General features: G+C 40.4%; 1 protein-coding gene across 2 annotated transcripts in view; it reads left to right on the forward strand.

Annotated features, from left to right (window-relative positions):
* Positions 1 to 20555, forward strand: part of LOC132394670 (oxidation resistance protein 1-like) — a 513615-nt gene that overhangs the window by 354315 nt on the left and 138745 nt on the right. For both annotated transcript variants that reach the window (XM_059971040.1, XM_059971046.1), the window contains exon 7: positions 15101 to 15253. In XM_059971040.1, the coding sequence (XP_059827023.1) occupies positions 15101 to 15253 (153 nt within the window). The remainder of the gene's footprint in view (positions 1 to 15100; positions 15254 to 20555) is intronic.

Consider the following 20555-nt stretch of genomic DNA (forward strand, 5'->3'; position numbering starts at 1 on the left):
TTGCTGCCCAGGAAAGTTTTCACTTCTTCCAGACACGCGACAAAGCGTTTCAGCACCTCCCCTCTGGACAGCCAGCGATAAAAACACGTTGTAGCGGTGTGCTACACGCAGTCAGTAAACTGCAGTCAAAGATAGCTTTATTCGAACTAAACAGCCTTGCTTTTAAGCCTCCCTCAACCCGTCCCCGTGGGCGCGGATGCTCCAAAAGACACGTACTCACAAACCCCCGTAGGCTATCTGCCTTAGCCTGAACGCTGGCTAATTGTGAGCCGGTTCGGATGTGTCAGGAAATGGGTCGCCACAACGTCTTATTTAGATTGTACAAGATCACCATAATCTTCAAATTTAGATTTACATTTCAAAAACTAACAAACTAACATAAAATACATTTTAATTAAATACTGACCATGTAGCGGTGTGCTACACGCAGCGCTAAAATTACGACACGGAGTCGGTAACTGCAGTCGAAGGAAAAAACTTTATTCTAAATCTTCAGCCTCACTTTTAAGCCTCCCTCAACCTGCCCCCCATGGCGCAGAGGCTCCAAAGCTCTGTGCTCGCAAACCCCCGTAGGCTATCTAATTGTGAGTCGGTTCGGATGTGCCAGGAAAAGGGTCGCCACAACCAATTATTTCCCAAAGCAACAGGGAGCCGCAGCACAGACGTAAAAGAGCCACATGTGGCTCCGGAGCCGCGGGTTGCCGACCCCCGAGCTAACCAATCCTAAGAAATTAGTATAGGCCCCACCATGGCAGTTGTGGAGGTTAAATTCAGCTACTGGGAATGTAAGAAATAGGATTAGGTCTCCTGTTGTATCTCAGATATACGTAGTATTTATTCCCTCAGTCTGAACTCCTAGATTCAACAAAAAATCTGATTTCAGGTCAGGTTTTACAAATTTATAAAACTGCCATTGTCTGCTAACAATCTTATCTCCAATAATTATTCTCCAAGCCCCTGGTTGAAAGTAAAGAACAGGTGGTATTCACCTATTTCATTTCAAGGCATTTCACTGAGATCTTGTTGTTTCTCTCCATGTTTTGTGGTGCATCAGGAGGCAACCTTTGCCATTTCTTTAGCATTTGTCTGTTTTTAATGAGGGTGAATTGCTAGCTCAACGTTCAACCCAGCACACATGGAAAGCGTACAAAGAGCCAGCTGGATTCGACCACTCACCTCGAAGTCCGGTGTTGATGCCACTACATCACTGGCCAGCTTGTAGAGAATTTAATACATTCATAGTTTCATTTGAAGTGCAGAACAATTCTTCTTTCTCTACTTCTGACCAGTAAAATGTAAGATCTTTGAAAAAGGATTGTGTTTTCCCAGTGTATATGATGCATGAACTTTTCTCAGGCTTCCAGCTGAATCCAGGTATCAATTTGAACCAATGTTTTGATAACAAACTTTGCCATCTTCATTGGGGTTGATGCCTAGGCCTGTCTAGTCCAGATTGGTGAGTCTTCAACCAGTCAGGTTTTCCGCTGTCCCACCTTGTTCAAAATCATATTCCAGTTCTTACTTAGACTGAGACCTTTGTCTTTGTTGAAATTCTTTTTCTCTGGTCTTATTTCAATGGCTACCTCCAGCAGGCGGTCTCAAAAATCTCAGCACAGTTTTGTGCCTTCAAGGTCAATCCTGTGGTCATTGTGTATGCAATGTTCTGCTACTGTTGATCTCTCAGGTGACCCAAACAGATATACCTCCAATGCTCCTTGATGAGCGTTTCCACAGTCTGGCCGATACAGGTGTCCCCCGTTTTTGAACGTTCACTTTACGACACCTTGCTGTTACGAAAGACATACATTAGTTACCTGTTTTCGCTAACAGAAGGTGTTTTCGCTGTTATGAAAAAAGGCAGCATACACTCCAAGCAGCCAAGCTCCTCCCCTGGAACTGCATTCCAGCCAGCATCTGTGCTTTACGTCGATTTATTTTGTGCATCCGTTAGCAAGATGAGTTCTAAGGTATCGGAAAAGCCTAAAAAGAACTCATATGGGTGTTACACTTAGTGTAAAACTAGACATAATAAAGCGTTTCGATTGTGGTGAATGAAGTAAGGACATAGTGAGTTTGGCTAAGGGTTTGTGGAAGTTGACGAAGATAATGTTGAAGAGGTTTTGGCATCCCCTGACCAAGAACTGAGAGATGAAGAGCTGATGAAGCGGAAAGGATAACAATTGAAGCCAAACGCAGTAGCGAACAGCCCAAAAGTGAAGTCGTCCAGGAACTGAATGTGAAGCAATTACGTGAGATTTTTGCTGCGATTGACAACACTGCAATGTTTGCAGAAAAATACGACTTTCATTTTGAAAGTTTAGGGCATATTTGCAGAATGTTTTGAATGCCTATAGAGAACTGTATGATAGAAAAATGCACGAAGCTAGGCAGTCAAGCACACTGTCGTTTTTCAACCATTCCACATCAGCCGCAGCAGATGATGAAACTCGACCTTTGACATTGAGGCAGGCAAACATAGAAGAAGGTGACCTGCTGCCCTGATGGAAACAGATGATGATGAGATGACACCCCAGTCTCCTCTACCTCCCACCACCCCAACCTCCGACAACTCAGCCTAACACACCATCATCAGTATGCTCACCGTCTTCCCGATTCCGGTAAGTGAAACTACACTGGAAGTACATGATTTCTACTTTATATAAGCTGTGTATTTTTATGTGTCATTTGGTATGATTTGGCAGCTTCGTAGCTTAATGGTTACTGGAAAGAGTGCTTTTGCCAAGAGCACTTGCACTGAGTATTTTTGCCGTGAGTACTGCACTTGAGTGAGATTTTTGCTACGGTGGACAGTGCTGCAATAATTGCAGAAAAGTATTCCTACTTTATATAGGCTGTGTATTTATCAGATCATTCCTGCTTTTATTATATGTTACTGTTGTTTTAGGTTTTATGTGTTATTTGGCATGATTTGGTCGGTTATTTTTTGGGTCTGCGAACGCTCACAAATTTTTCCCATATAAATAAACGGTAAACATGAGGAAATCTGCAGATGCTGGAATTTCAAACAACAACACACACAAAATGTTGGTGGAACACAGCAGGCCGGGCAGCATCTATAGGAGAAGCATTGTCGACGTTTTGGGCCGAGACCCTTTGTCAGGTCTCGGCCCGAAACGTCGACAGTGCTTCTATAGATGCTACCTGGCCTGCTGTGTTCCACCAGCATTTTGTGTGTGTTGTTAAATAAATGGTAATTGCTTTTCACTTTATGATATTCCGGCATACCATTTCATAGGATACACTCTACTTTCAAATAGCGGGGAAACCTGTATACAAAATAAGATTAGAGTATAAAATCTTTGCCTGAAGCTTCTCTGGGTTATGCATCAGAGACAGATCATTATAGAGTATAAATTCTTAGCTGCCTCACTGAAACAGGTAACTTGCCTGGAAATCCAGTGTACTGGTCCATCGTGTGCTTCCTTAATCAAATTGCACATCTCTGTGAACATCCATGTTATCCTACTTGCCATTGGGATTGGGCTATGGAGTTTAGCTTTTGTATATTTGTCAAGCAGAACTTTTGACACTGTGTGTCAGTATCTTTCCTCATTCACTCGCAAAAACTACTGGAGCTGAAACAAGTTATTTGAACTAACAATGAAGGGTACAGCATTTATTTGATTATAAGGAAATTTTAAGTAAATTGAAAGCTCAGGTTAAATGTGTTATGCAATTTTAGTACAGGGTGTATTCATTGAGGTGGGAGTGGCTAATAATTATGACAGGAAATAGAGTTGTATATCAAAGGTTCATATCCCAATGAGTCTATGACATTAACAGCAAATATTTACATATTCGGGTGTTCTGTATTAATAAAGGGATAAGCATTGTAGAAAGCAGCATAGCTCTTCAGCATATATCCTATCACATGCTTCAAAGTTCAAAGTACATTTTATTAACAAAGTACATATTTGTCACCATATACAACCCTGAGATTCATTTTCCTCTGGGCAGACTCAGCAAATCGATAGAATAGTAATTATAACAGGATCAATGAAAGATCAATCAGAATGCAGAAGACAACTTACTGTGCAAAAAGTAGCAATAAGTAACAAGAACATGAGATAATGAGATAAAAATTCCTTAAAGTGAGATCATTAATTGTGGGAACATCTCATTGGATGGGCAAGTGAGTGTAGTTCTCCCCTTTGATGAAGAGCCTGATGGTTGAGGGGTAGTAAGTGTTTCTGCACCTGGTGGTGTATGTCCTGAGGCTCTTGTACCTTCTACCTGATACCCGCAGTGAGAAAAGAGCATGGCCATGGGTGGTGGGGATCTCTGATGATGGATAATGACAGCATTTCAAGTAGGTGTGCTCAAAGGTTGGGAGGGCTTTAACTGTGATGTGCTTGGCAGAATTCACTGCCTTTTGTAGGGTTTGCTGCTCCATTCCAGATGCAGATAGGAAATTCCTGATAAGTTTTACGATAAACCTTCCTGCAATGCTTACAGAGAACAATTATGCTCTTGGTATAATGCTTAAAATCATACCAATCCAATATGACCTGACAATTATTTGGGTGAGAGAATTGCCCTATTGAGAGAGGTTAAACTGTTTGGATCTGTATTTTTTGGAGTTTAAAAGAAGGGGTGATCTTATTGAAATATTTAGGATGCAAAGTGGGCAAAACAGTGGAGCTGTCAAGATGTTTTCACTAGAGGGACCATCTTGAATGGGAGGGTATAGTTTCAAGACAAAGGGATCAAAATTTGGGTAAGTAAATATTTGTCCTAGTGTACTTCTAGAATTCTATGTCCCATTGAGAGATGGAGGCTAGCTGAAATGAGGCAGTTAAAGTGGAGAAGTTTGAAAGATTGGAATATTCAAGGTTATTAGATTCGAGAGGTTCTTGTTCATGATCTTACTGAATGGTTGGGCAGTTTGAAGGTCCAGATAATCTCCCTTGTTCAAACTACATGTGTTCTTGTGCTTTGAAATCAGCTGACTCCAGTCCTGGTCCAAAAGAGAAACTGTTCTGCTTTTCAACAGATTACTAGATAAAAAAAAATGCATTGTGCTTTGTAACATGTCTCATATGGTAAAATGTTACCTAATGATTTGAGAGACAAATTCTAATAAAGGTGATAAAAGAGAAGGATTAAGTTGTAAAGAGTAATTAGATCAAGTGCCTCAGGAGTGAATTAATGGTATTTCAAATGGGCCCTCTGCTGTCGATCTGTCCTAACTGCATTGATTTATTTGATAAGTTTCTCAATTTATATTTGAATCTTGTGACTAAGATAATGAACAGGAATTTATAGAACAACACATTATATTGCTAAAGAGGCCCACTGTTGGTCAGGGCCGACCATGGATGTTGTGTCCTAGCCTACATCTTGATACACAAGCCAGGGCAGTACAATATGGAGAGCAAGCTGTTTCCCATGTAGCAGGCTCCCCCTTTCTACACGGATGATGAATCGTAAGAAAGGCAGATACAGGTACAGTTTGGCACCAGTGGTATGCAGGAGTTGCCAGTTGGTGTTGAACTTAATGTAGGACTGTCTTAGGGACTCCAGCTCCAGATTTTTTTCTCAGGGTTTACTCCTGAAGCCTTCCACATGAGGAGGTGTAGCCCCAAGACAGCGGAGGTTTGAGATCAGAGTTTCCTTTCTCCAAGATGAACTGTCAACCATGGCTGATGATCCCCATCTGTCCAGAGTAATGGGTTTTAAGGCAGTAGTAACCCACCTTTGCCCCTTTTGCTGTCAGTAGAGATGGTGCAGCTGGACTTAGTAACTGTGCCATGTGTGGGCCTGGAGCTGGCCAGTTGAATTGCACACCATTGGGAGCATTTTATAGATAGTGGGAGCTCATCCCCCCAAGCCCCCAGCTATGACAGCCTTAAGGAAACTTCATAGTTCATTATCAAAATTTAAAGTAAATTTATTGTCAAAATATATTGTGTCAACATGTACAACCCTGAGTTTCATCTTCTTGTGGGCATACTCAAATCCAATAATAGAATAATAACCATAATAGAATCCATGAAAGACCTCAGCAACTTGGGCATTTAACCCAAGGCAAAAGACACAAACTCTGCAAATGCAAAAAGAAAGAAATAATAAATAAGCTAATAAATGTCACAAACATAAGATGACATGTACTTGAAAGTGAGTCTATAGGCCCATGGGGACATTTCAATTATGAAGTGAAATTGAGTGAAGTTACCACCTTTGGTTCAAGAGACTGATGGCTGAGGGGTATTAACTGTTCCTGAACTTGGTGGTATGAGTCCTGAAGCTGCTGTACCTTCTGCCTGATGGCAGCTGTGAGAAGAGAGCATGTCCTTGCTCAATGGTGGAGAGGGCTTTACCTGTGATGGACTGTGTCGTGTCCACTACTTTCTGTACCTTTTCTGTTCAAGAGTATTGGTGTTTCCATACCAGGCTGTGATGCAGCCAGTCAATACACTCTCCACCACACATCTACTAAAGTTTGTCAAAGTTTTAGAAGTCATGCTGAACCTTCAATAACTCCTAAGGAACTAAAGGTGCTGCCATGTTTTGTTCATAATTGCATTTATGCAGATATATTCCTTCAAAATAATAACACTGAAGAATTTAAAGTTGCTGACCCTCTCCACCTCTGATTCTCTGATGAAGATTGGCTCATGGCCTCTGGTTTTCCTGAAATAAGTAATCAGCTCCATGGTCTTGCTGACATTGTTGTTATGGCACCACTCAGCCAGATTCTCAGTCTCCCTCTTATATACTGATTCATCACCATCTTTGATTCGGCTTACGATAGTGGTGTCATCAGCAAAATTAAATATGGCATTGGAGCTGTGCTTAACCAAACAGTCATTAGTGTAAACTAAGTAGACCAGGTGTCTAAACACACAGCCTTGTGGTGCACATATACTGACAGACACCATAGAGGAGATGTTGCCAATCCAAACTGACTGTGGTCTTCAAGTGAGGAAATTAAGGATCCAATTGCACATGGAAGTATTGAGGTCAAGGTGTAGAAGCTTCATTGTATTCATTAGATAATCATGACATTTGTATGTGCAGTGTAATTTAAAACATTTTATTCAAACATTTTGTACAATGACATATAATCAAGACACAAATACATTTATAGCTTGGGATGTAACATTTAGGGGCAAGGATTATCTGTGAATGCAGAAGGAACATTGTTGTAACATGTTAAAAAAGATGTGCTTGTTGAGAACAACAGCTTTTGAAAACATTAGGATTGATAAGTCTCCTGAGCCAGATAGGGTATAACTCAGGTTACTACGAGAAGTGAGAAATAGGATTTCTGTGCCTTTGGTGAAGATCTTTGCATTCTCACTGATCTCAGGAGTAGTCCCAGAATATTGGACAGTGGCAAATGTTTTACCTTAGTTGAAGAAAGGTAATAAGGATAATCCTGGGGATTATAAACGGGTGAGTCTTCCATCAGAGGTGGGCAAACTATAAGAGAGGATTCTTAGAGACAGAACTTCAGAGCATATGGAGAAGGACATCAGTATGTCTTTGTAAGGGGCAGGTTGTGACTCATGAAGTCTGTTTGAATTCTTTGAGGATGTGACAAAGCAAATTGATAAAGTTTTTTTAATTTTTATTTATTTACTTATTACATTTTTAGAGAATTACATAAAAATGAAATATTAGAATATTAGAATAATGAAAAAAAATTAATATTGACCCTCCTCCCCTCTTCTTAACCCTCCCCCCCTTAAACCCTTGTCTAAAGAGAGAAAAAAAAGAAGAGAGAAAGATTGCCTGAATATCGGAGGATCCCCACATGCTCCATGGAGTTCAAAATAATTTTTATTTTTATTTTTCCCAATTACTTTGTAATTTTATCTTCAAAGGACCTATATATTTAGTCCTATCTTTTGTAGATATGGGTGCCAATTTTTCAAAAATGTATCATATTCATTTCTTAGATTATAAGTAATTTTTTCAAGTGGAATACAGCTATATATTTAATTATTCCAACAATCCATAGTTAAATATAAGTCAGATTTCCATGTAACTGCGATAACTTTTTTGGCTACTGCCAATGCAATTTTTATAATTTTTTTCTGATACTTACTCAATTTAAGTTTCGGTATTGTCCCTTCAATGTCTCCTAATAAAAATAATATTCGGCTATGTGGAAGTTGTACTCCAATAACTTGTTCCAATAAAAGTCTTAGATTTATCCAAAATGGTTGAATTTTAAAACAAGACCAAGTAGAATGTAAAAAAGTACCAATTTCTTGATTACATCGAAAACATTGGTCAGACATGTTTGAATTTATTCCATTTATTTTCGGTGGTGTTATATATAATTGATGCAAAAAATTATATTGTACTAATCTAAGTCGGACATTTATTGTATTTATCATACTATCAAAACATAATCTTGACCAGTTTTTTCCATCAATTTTAATATTCAAATCAGATTCCCATTTTTGTCTTGATTTAATAATTCCTGATTTAATTTTCTGTTTTTGAATCAAATTGTACATACAAGATGTAAACTTTTTAATTTTTCCTTTTTGAATTAATATTTCTATTTCATTAGGTTTTGGCATTAACATTGTTTGACCCAGCTTATCTTGTAAATAGGCCTTCAATTGAAAATAACAGAAAAGGGTGTTATTTGATATTTTATATTTTTTTTAATTGATCAAACAACATCAATATACCTCCTTCAAAACAATCACCTATGTATTTAATCCCCTTTTGAAACCAATTATGTAAAAGTTTATTATCCATTGTAAAAATTGATGAAGGTTGAGCAATGATGTGGTGTATATGGTTAGTAAGGCATTTGATAAGGTTCATACAGAAAGTCAAGAGGCATGGGATCTAGGGAAACTTGGCTGCAAGGATTCTGAATCAGCTTGTGTGTAGAAGGCAGAGGGTCATGGAAGATGGAGCTATTCTGCCTGGAGGTCAGTGGTGTCCCACAGGGATTCGTTCTGTGACCCTGCTGTTTATGATTTTTATAAATGACTTGGATGAGAAAGTGAAAAGGTGAGTTAGTAAGTTTGCAAATGACATGAAGCTTGGTGGAGTTGTGCATAGGGTGGATGGTTGTTACATTGATAGGATGCAGTTTGGCTAAGAAATGGCTGATAGACTTCAGTCTGGAAAAATATGAAGCAATTTATTTTGGAAGTTCGAAATTGGAGGCAGAATACAGGGCTGATGGAAGAATTCTAGCAGTGTGGAGATGCTGAGAAATCGGGGTCTACGCCCATAGATTCCCTCAAAGTTGCCACACAAGTTGATAGGCTGTTTAAGAAGTTGCATGGTGTGTTGGCCTTCATTAATCGGGGAATGAGTTCCAGAGCCGTGAGGTAATGTTGCAGCTTTATAAAACACTGATTTGACCACATGGTGAATTTTGTTCAGTTCTGGTTGCCTCATTATAAGAAGGATGTCGAATCTTTAGAGATGGTGGGGAGGAGATTTACCAGCATGCTGCCTGGATTGGAGAGCAGGTCTCATAACAAAAGTCGAGCAAGCTAAGTTTATTGTCTTTGGAGCAAAGAAGAAGAGTGGTGACTTGGTAGAAGTGTATAAGATGATAAGAGACATTGATAGAGTGGACAGCCAGCTCCTATTTCTCAGGGTGCAAGTGGCTAATACGTTAGGACATAATTTGAATGTGATTGGAGGGAAGTATAGGGGATGTCAGAGCTAGAGTTTTTACACAAAGAGTGTAGACTGTGCTGTTGTAGAGGTAGGTACATCAGGGACATTTAAAAGATTCTTAGACACATGTATAATCATATAACAATTACAGCACGGAAACAGGCCATCTTCTAGTCCATGCCGAACGCTTACTCTCACCTAGTCCCACCGACCTGCACTTAGCCCATAACCCTCCATTCCTTTCCTGTCCATATACCTGTCCAATTTTTTTTTAATGACAATATCAAACCTGCCTCTACCACTTCCACTGGAAGCTCATTCCACACAGCTACCACTCTCTGAGTAAAGAAATTCCCCCTCGTGTTACCCCTAAACTTTTGCCCTTTAACTCTCAGCTCGTCCCCTTGTTTGAATCTCCCCCACTCTCAATGGAAAAAGCCTATCCACGTCAACTCTATCTATCCCCCTCATAATTTTAAATACCTTTATCAAGTCCCCCCTTAACCTTCTGTGCTCCAAAGAATAAAGACTTAACTTATTCAACCTTTCTCTGTAACGTAGGTGCTGAAACCCAAGTAACATTCTAGTAAATCTCCTCTGTACTCTCTCTATTTTGTTGACATCTTTCCTATAATTCGGTGACCAGAACTGTACACAATATTCCAAATTTGGCCTCACCAATGCCTTGTACAATTTCAAAATTACATCCCAACTCCTATACTTAATGCTCTGATTTATAAAGGCCAGCATATCAAAAGCTTTCTTCACTACCCTATCCACATGAGATTCCACCTTCAGGGAACTATGCACCATTATTACTGGATCACTCTGTTCTACTGCATTCCTCAATGCCCTACCATTTACCATGTATGTCCTATTTTGATTAGTCCTACCAAAATGTAACACCTCACACTGATATGTATGAAAGGAAAATGGAGGGCTATAAAGGAAAGGAAGTGTTAGATTGATCTTGGAGAAGTTTAAAAGGGGGATACAACATTGTGAGTCGAGGGTCCAGGACTGTGATATACCATTCTCTACTTATGAGAAACAACTCCCACTTCAGTGCTGCAGGAATAGAAAAGTGGCATTTCCACAATATAGGTAACAAACTGGACTGGCTAATCAGAGCCCAACTTGAAGTAGGCAATGACCTTGGGTAGGGGGAGGGATGAGAGGGGTGCTGCAGAATGGCAGAGTAGTTGAATTCAACAGAAACTTCCTCTAGGCAAAGTTACAAATTCCATCCTACCTGCGTTTACTCACAGCTTAGAAATGTAAAGTCCATGTGCAAGAATTCAAAATGTTAACATCTGTCTTTGATTCTCTGTGCTGTGGATTGAGATGATACTTAATTGCTGTGCTCAGTTGCTTGCTGTATATCCTCTGCAAGTTAGCTCACATAATAAGATCCAGGCTTCCATTAGGATAGAATTGGCAACTCATTCAGATTGGAAATTGAAAACTAAACCCCCAGACATTGGTTTGAGTAACAAGATTTTTTAATTATCTCCCCAATGTGCTCCTGGAGATTCACTTAAATAAGTCTGCAGACTACAGGTAAAACTATCAATCTGTTAAAGCAGTAACTGTTAAACCCTTGCAAAAGAGATGTTTTGAGCACAGGTATGCTGCATTTTAGTAAGGGGGCAGGTGCAGGGAACTAAATTGGAGAAATATTCAGAGTATGAAGAAATAGAATCAGAGAGCATGGGAAGAATCTAAAGAAGAACCAGAAGAAAAGTGAGGAAAATGAAAGGAGAAGATGAGACTAAAATTGAACATAAAATCTTAACTGGGGCATATGTAAAATCTGTGGGTAGCCTAGAAGTTGAATATCCAAACTTTGAGGTAAAAAGGTTGGGATAAGTAACTAGTTTGGATTGTTCCAAGGTAGGGAAATGGATGCTGTCAATATTTTTGGATATGCAGAGGTAGTATAGAATGTGACTGAGTAGGAAACTGGTGAGATAGAATGTTTAGCTGTATTTAAAATAAATGGGTTACCAAGCCTAATCTTGATAGGATGCATTCGAGGTTGTTGAGTGAGATGGTGTTGGTGATTGCAGAAGAGTTCAGTTTCATCTAACTTTCCTCAGGAATTAGAGTGTAATTTAACCTGTAGCATGACTTTCATTGTCTTCTATTTCAATCAGACCTGTTCGGAGTCCAAAGGATTATGGTAAATTATCACAAACACTTCTACAACTTCCACCCTGGCTTGTATACCATCATACCTGTAGTTCCACTAGTTGGCTAAGGCCTTTAGTGATAGCAGTTGTATCGAGGAACTCATCTTCCATGTAATCTGATTACATCTTTCTTTGGCACGTTAGATGTGTCCCCCACTGTGAAGAGCAAGACAAAATAGTTGTCAAGGCCTTGGCCATTTTCACATTACCCAAAATTAATTCCACCTTCCCATATACCAAAGGACCTAGATTCTCATTAGCCACCTTTTTCCTTTTAATATAATTGTAGAAGTTGTTACTATTGGTTTTCATAGGTACTTTGTACTTGTTTCGATTCATAATCTATCTTATTGCTTGCAAAGTGGTTCTTGTTTTTTTAAAGTTTTCCAAATCTTTTTATTTTCACACTGTGAAGAATCTCTTTGAAAGTCTTCCACTGTTATAGACAATAGGTGCAGAAGTAGACCATTCGGCCCTTCGAGCCTGCACCGCCATTTTGAGATCATGGCTGATCATCTACTATCAATACCCGGTTCCTGCCTTGTCCCCATATCCCTTGATTCCCCTATCCATAAGATAAACTGTTCATAAACTCTCCCACCATATAGCCTAGTGGTCACCAACCTTTTTAAGCCCAAGATCCCCTACCTTGGCAATAGTGAAAGGCAAGATCGACCCCAGATGGATTAGTTATACACATGTGCACCGGGGCAGAAAAGACCAGAAGTAAAACCTGCAACCCAGAAGTAGAAATAATGTATAAACACCAGAGGTACCCACCCTTTTTTGCACTGTGGACCAGTTTAATATTGACTATATTCTTGTGGACCAGCCGACGGGGGGGGGGTGGTGGGGAGGTGGTGGGAGGGTGTTAAACACGACTGGAATACAGCGATACCCAAAGCAGGTTCTTTATGTCCAGTCTATTCCGCAATTTAGTTTTCGTGGCTCTCAGCACTTAGCTTCTGTCCCGCGTGCTCATGTTTTTTCTGCTCACAAAACTCAACGGGTTTGTCTTTAAGTGCAGGGTACTTGGACTCAAGGTACCGGAGCAGTTTTGAGGGCTTCGTTGCCTCATTAGACAGCCTCCGGGTCCGAACTCCAGCCTCCTGCTGGCCAGCCGCCTTGGCCAGGTGCGGCTGGTCGTGGGTGGGGTGAGAAGACAAGGTAAGGGCCGGAGGTCCTCGTGCTGGGGCCATGGCGGTCGCAGTCTGGATAGAGCAACCGAGTGAGGAGTGCGGCAGGACGCATGCCTTGTAGGTTCTATCGGCTGACAAAAGTTTGTTTCAGTAGATCGCAGCGGCCCTGAGCCTGAATTAGGTCGTCTGCAAATATTTTAGCACCGGGTTCCCCACGAACATTTGGTGTGCTAAACAGGTTTAGAGGCGGTGCCTATCTGTCCACGCTCCAGGCCGGTAGCAACGGCACTTCCTGCCAGCTGCGCGAGGCCGGTCAGTGATCCCTGGCACGAGGGTATCACTGAGTTTAGGCGACTGATGACCTCGTGTGGGTTCAAGTTCAACAGTGGACGTGACAGGGAATGAGGAAAGGTGTAGCTGACTCATTTCATCATGGCCCGGTGGTTGGAGACCACTGAATTACACTGTGTAGTGCGGGGGACTTATGCGCATGCACACTGGGCAGAAAGAACAGAACTAAAACCCCGCAACCCGGAAACAATCTCTCAACAGTATTTGTGTATTTATTTTTCATTTTATTTTCAGGATCTACTGGGAAAGTCCCAAAGATCGACCAGTTGATCGCGATCGACGGGTTGGCGACCACTAATAGCCTGTGTTCCCAGTCTATGCTAGTAACTCCTTCATCCCACTGTAGTCTCCCTTGTTTAGGCATAATACACTAGTTTTAGATCAAATTATTGCACTCTCCATTTGTATGAGAAATTCAATCATACTGTGATCGCTCTTTCCAAAAGGATCCCTAACTACAAGATCATTGATTTTAACTGCTTCTTTGTACAGGGCAAGATTTAAGATAACATTTTCCTGTGCAGGTTTAGTAACATACTGTTCAGGAGAGCTACCATGGATACCTTATATGAAGTCCTCAAGACTGGCTTGACAGGCTTCGTCTGTTCAATCTCTGTAAACCAAAGTCCCTCAGGACAATTTCCGTTCCGTGCTTATGTGCATCAGATATTTCTTGATATATTGTCTGTGCCACTATAATGTTACAGACCTGTCCTGCTAGTACTTTTTTTCCCCCTTTAGTATTCCTAATCTCTATCCAGATGTACTCAGCATTCTGCTCCCTAGATCTTCTCATTTTTCATGATCGCCCCATTCTCATCTTTAGTTAAGAACACTGGCCCATCTCCCTTACCTTCAACGTTCAAAATGCATTTATTATCAAAGTATGTATACTTTATACAACCTTGAGATTAATCTCCTTACAGGCAGCCACAAAACAAAGAAACACAATCGAACTAATTTAAAAAAAAACACCACTGTGCGGAAAGAAAAAAATTAACTCGTGCAAACAATAACAGTGAGCAAATAGCATTCGGATCTGAAATTTACAAAAGTGAGTCCACAGCGAGAAACTGAGCTGAAAGTCCAACACGAAGCCCAGATTCAAAGCAGCCAATCCAGGAGTCCATTACTTACAGGCAACAGCCTCAGTTCAGCACAGAGACGAGTAAACCTCACAGAGCAGCAAGCTGATCCCTCAACTCAAGTTGCAATTTTGTAAATGAAGCATTTTTTAAAATTATTTGTTTCATTTCTGTATCCAATTTGCTTTGATAGAGAGCTAAAGGATTATCAGTCCATTTCCTCCTGGATAATTATGTTGCCTGACATATTTCAGAAATTTCATTTCATGAATATAATGGGTGAAAATTGCATGTCATCTGAAATTTCTGTAAATTTTTCCCATTCCCCTTGGTTTAAATACTGTTCCTTGCCCTCTGCCTCCCACTCTCCCACTCCCCCCCCCCCCCCCAGTCTCCTTCTCTCCCCCTTGTCTCTGTACTCTGTACTGCCTTCATCTTGCCTGCCTTTCACCTGTCTCAGTCGTCACCCCTCATTCTCTGTTCTGTCTGTGTGCACTTTTTCGAGAAACAAGATAAAGTCAACGTTAGTCACGTTGAAGAAGTAAAATAGGTATATAATTGAAAAGTTGCAATTTTATAATTAGATACTGTCTATTTAACTTTCCATTTTTGGCTCTCTGTCTTCATTCTTATTAGTGAAAGTTTGTATTTGTATATTATATCTGTCAGGATTATTTGTTACTCAGTTGAATTTACTTGTTTTCAGGATGTGGAAAATGTTCAACATAAAGATTCAACTGCTTCACCAACTCACAGCAGTATCCGGCCTGCAAGGGTGGTGTCCTCTACCTCCGAGGAAGAGGAAGCTTTCACAGAGAAGTTTCTTAAAATTACATGCAGATACATAACTCATGACAAGGTAACTATGAACTTTTAACTTCAATATATTATGCCTTTTCACATTCTGTAAGTCAGATAAACTGTGCATACCATGTATAATTTTCTTCAGTGTTATTACTGGTGTGACTCTCTCTACTCCATTAGTGCTGATTAATATGTAAAATGTGTGTGAGTACAATTTAGACAAGGCCTAATTGTAATGGAATAACACTGTTGACTATCCCTGCTGTTAAGCAGCAAACAGTTGGCCCAGGATCTTTTGTCTGGCCTGTGTATTCAGAGGTTGGCTCGGTTTAGCTGCTCATTATTGTATCAGCAGTTAAATGCAATCCATCACTGCCTGCGTCAGAGAGGCATCGGAGGATTGAGTGGGTGAAGGTGGTTTGCAATCTAACGGTGAGTGATCATCTTAATTACTTCACTTGTGATTGCAAGACCCTGTTGAATATTGTTGGTGTGAGTCTAATTCCTTGGTTTATTGGGGACGGAGGAACTGTGTGGTCTTGGTCATAGCGAGGACTACGCCTCGAGCCGTGGCGTCGCCTGTTCGCATCCACCCAGGGGAAGGCATCGGAGCCAGATACTCCACCGGTGTGCGATGTTCGTGTGGGAGTCGGTGCCGCCCCTATTGTTTGCTTGGCAGAAGACAAGCTGTATTGTGTTCAACTGCAGACTGCTGCAACATTCATGGACTCAGGGGTTTGGACTGTATTTTTGTGTGACTGTATTTTGCTGCTGTCTTGTATGCACTATATGTGCCTTGTGCTGTATGTGACTGTTGGTTCTTTGTTTTGCGCCTTGGTCCTGTAGTAAAGCTGTTCGGTTTGGCTGTATTCATGAGTATTCAGGTATAGTTGAATGACCAGTAAACTTGATCTTGAACTTGATTCACCCGTAACCTAACTTCTGACTGAAAGGGTGTTGTGTGGAACAAAAAGTGCTGGCGGTCACCTGAATTTATCTCATCACAGATCCTTTCCAATTCGTCAGAAACTTGAGTCAATCAACATTTAGGTAGACTCTAAGAAAATTAAAGTCTCTGAAAATTCATCATGAGCCTTAAGAGCAGTGGAGCCAAAATGCTTTTGTAACTTCATCTACTCAGGTATGGCACACTGTCAATTGAATAAGGACTTGAAACCACAGTAACCTTCCTTCCCACAGAACATTTACTCCACTTATGTACATTTATATACACTCGGGATAGATATAGAGAGCTGTTTCTGTTTGTAGCAGCTATTACAGGTTGGGTTATACACAACACTTAACATCCATACTGAGTTTTACATCAGTGATCAACTTTTGGGGCCTTGTATATTTGTTGGCATTAGCGAACAGTAACCAGCCTTTCCACTCCCCTCACCGGTAAATCCTGTCAGGCTGATTGGGTACAATGTTTGTGCACTGATTACATGAGCAGAGAGTAAACCCCAAAACACTGGGTAACAATCCAGAGACACGAAATCAGCTACCAGCTTGTCAGGCGTGGAATCTGAACTTAGTTCATAATCTAGGAAAAGTCAGTTTTGGATCATTTAATACGTACACAATGCTGGAAAAACTCAGCAGGTCAGACAAGAGAATAGAGTAGCCAATGTTTTGGGCTGAGACCCTTCATCTGGAAAATTTTTGGATCATTTTTCCTATCAAAACCCTCTAATTATTAAATAATTAACTAACCTTTCCTCATTGGCATTTAAATGGTTTGACATGGACTAGGTGACCTGTTTCTCTGCTGTACTTTTCTATGACTCTATAATCTGTATCCTTATTGATTCCACAACATAATGAGCTTAAAAAAACATTTCTTATATACCACATTAATTAGTCATTGGCAATATTACTGCTGGTCTGGCTTGCCCAATCGGTACATACACTTAAGTTTCCCTGTGTGGAAAAATGGGGCCATCTGGTTTCGTAGATAAAAATAGTACTTTTCTAAATAAAAACAGAAAATGCTAGAAAGACTCAGCACATCAGGCATCAATTTATAAATAGTGAGAGGCTGAAATGTGTCAGTGTTCACAGGAATCCACTGAAATTTAATATGTAGACGCAGCAAGAAATGATGAAGGCAAATGATCTGTAGGCCTTAATTGACAGTGGGCTTCAGTACTAGTGTGAAGGTATCTTACTGTAATTATTTGGGGCTGGGAAAAACTAATCTGAAACTTTGTGTTCCAATCTTCACATAGACAGTGGATTCTGGTTCATTGGGACACATCAGAACCATTTTGCTCCAATTAAGTAGCTGCTCAATCAAGTAGTTGGAAGTTTCATGGAAATAGTTACAAAGGTATAAAAAAAGACAAACTCCCATTTGACTGAATAACAAATTATTTATTTAAATGAAATACAGAACAAATTAGAACACCACCAATGCTACTACACTACTATAAATCTGTGTATTAGTTATCGATGGAAGAATTCATCTGCTCTTCACTTGATTGACTGTAAATGAACAAAATCAGTGCAAACACCTATGCAGACTGTCTTCATACTATGCTTTCAACGATTGCATCCTCCAAATTTTCATTTTAATTGTAACATTCAAGCTGATTGTCGATACCTTCAATTTTTTTGTAGTTCCTAATTTGTTGAAGAGGTGAAATTGTGTCATTTTCATTCCCGGATATTTGTGGCATCTCCAAGCCTAAATACTTGAAACTGCAGTGAGCAAAACAGTTATGATTGTCTTACTGATTATTACTCACCAACAATTAGTGAGAAAAATAACAGCTTTTTTTTAAACAAACAGATGCAAATGGCATTATTTAAAATCTGTTCGCTCCAAGCACAGTGTGGTGTCTAATGGCCACACGACGTGTCAGTGACTGACGCTGGTTAGAAACTGTTCGGCAGCAGTCTCTTGTCCCAATTAAGCAGCATAATGTCCCAAATAAACTAAGGGAATCCTGCTATTTTCTTGATTTGTTTTTGTTCTTTAAGAGTTGTCTTAAACAGCTACTCTGATTAACTGGAATCCACTGCATTTAAATAAAATTTCATTAGATTTATTCCTGGAAAGAGAGAACCTCTCCTGTGAGGAGGGAATAAAAATCAGGCCCTGTACCCTTCGAGGAAAAGGTGATTTCTTTAAAATATAAAATAAAATCCTTAAGTGGCTTGACAGGGTGTTGAGGATTAGGGCTGGAATGGCCTGCCTCAACGTCAGTGGTGCCTATCGATGGACATTCTTGTATTCCCTCACAAGCAATAACATAATCCACTGATGTTGAAATTGGGACAGCAGTGAATAATTCTATAAAGTGCTGAGTTGAATTTGCAGATCAAGATGAAACAATATAGGTTGTTGATTTCACCTGACTTCCAATGAAGTCAATTTTTAATTGTGCACCAATTTCTAGAACAGTGCACGTGTGGACATATTACTGGAAACAAATTATGACACAGAATGTCGTTGTCCACTAACTGGGCTCTGAAAACTTGCAGTAATTCTTCAGTTTTGCACAAAAGAAGTCCAAAAGAAGTCAGATGCTGGAAGTCCAAGCAGTACACACAAAATGCTGGAGGAACTCAGCAGGCCAGGCAGCATCTGTGGAAAAGAGTACAGTCAACATTTTGGGCCAGGATCCTTCAGCAGGACTGGAGAAGATTTAAACTTCTTTAGGGTATGTATCCCTGGAAGAGACTTTGCACTATAGTAATCCAGTCATAAACAGGAGAAAATCTGCAGATGCTGGAAATCCAAGCAACACACACACACACAAAATGCTGGAGGAACTCAGCAGGCCAGGGAGCATCTGTGGAAAAGAGTACAGTCGATGTTTCAGGCTGAGGCTCTTCCCCAGACCTGCTGAAATAGAAACAGTAGAGACCCTTCATTATGGTCATGGTTCTTAAATTATCCCAGTTCCACCTTGCTATACTAATCCCATAACCCTGGCACATGGCCAAGTCATTAAGGCATTGGTCTAGTGATCTGAAGGTTGCTAGTTTGAGTCTCAGCTAAGGCAGCATGTTGTGTCCTTGATCAGGGCACTTAACCACATATTGCTCTCTGACAACACCGGTGCCAAGCAGTATTGGCCCTTGCCCTTCCCTTGGACAACATCGGTGGCGTGGAGAGGGAAGACTTGCAGCATGGGCAATTGCTGGTCTCCCATACAACCCTGCCCAGGCCTGTGCCCTGGAAACTTTCCAACGTGCAAATCCAGGGTCTCGTGAGACTTAACGGATGCCTATATGGATTCCTTGGATAACCAAAAGTTTAGTAAATCCATTTTAGCTGTACACTGAGTGGCCACTTTATTAGGTACCTCCTGAACCTGATTAAAGTGGCCACTGAGTGAACATCTGTGGTCTTCTGCTGCTGTAGTCCCTCCACCTCAAGGTTTGATCTGTTGTGCAGTCAGAGATATGCTTCTGCACACTACTGTTGTAACATGTTCTCTTGCCTTTCTGATTTTGAGTTCTATCGCCTCCTGTCAGCTTGAAAAGAAATAAAAATAATAATATATAAATGAAATTAAATAATAATATAAAATAATATAATAATATAAATATAATATAATATAAAATAATAATATATAAATGAAATGAAATGAAATGAGACCATGAAATGAAGAGTCCTTGAAGGTGATTCCATAGATTTTGGGAACAGTTCAGTGATGGAGCGAGTGGACTTGAGTGATGTTATCCCCACTGGTTCAAGAGCTTAGTGGTTGAAGGATAATAACTGTTCTTGAATTTAGTGGTGAGAGTCCTGAAACCCCTGTACCACCTTCCTGATGGCAGCAGAGAAAAAAGAGCATGCTGCTTTCCTGTGACAGCACTCCATATGTGCTCATTGGTGGGGAGGGCTTTGCACATGATGGACTGGGCCATATCCACTACTTTTTGTGAGATTTTCCATTCAAGGGCATTGGCATTTCCATACCAGGCTTTGGTGCAACCAGTCAATGTAAACTCCACTGTGCATCTATAGTAGTTTGTCAAAGTTTTAGATGTCATGCCAAATCTTTGCAAATTTCTGTGGATATAGAGGTACTGCCGTGCTTTCTTTGTAATTGTACTTGCATGCTGGGCCCAGCACAGGTCCACCGAAATGATAATGCCAAGGAATTTAAAGTTGCTGATCCTTTCCACCTCTGATCGTCCAATGAGGACATGACTCATGGTCCTCTGCTTTCCTCCTCCTGAGGTCAGCTCCTTGGTCTTAGTGACATTAAGTGAGAGGTCATTGTTGTGGCAGTACTCAGCCAGATTTTCAATCTCCCTCCAATATGCAGATTCGTCACCACCTTTGCTTCAGCCAACGGCAGTGCTGATGGAGATTGTGGAGAATTATGCACTGAGTT

Source organism: Hypanus sabinus, chromosome 1 (assembly GCF_030144855.1).
Source record: "Hypanus sabinus isolate sHypSab1 chromosome 1, sHypSab1.hap1, whole genome shotgun sequence".
Taxonomy (NCBI): Eukaryota; Metazoa; Chordata; class Chondrichthyes; order Myliobatiformes; family Dasyatidae; genus Hypanus; species Hypanus sabinus.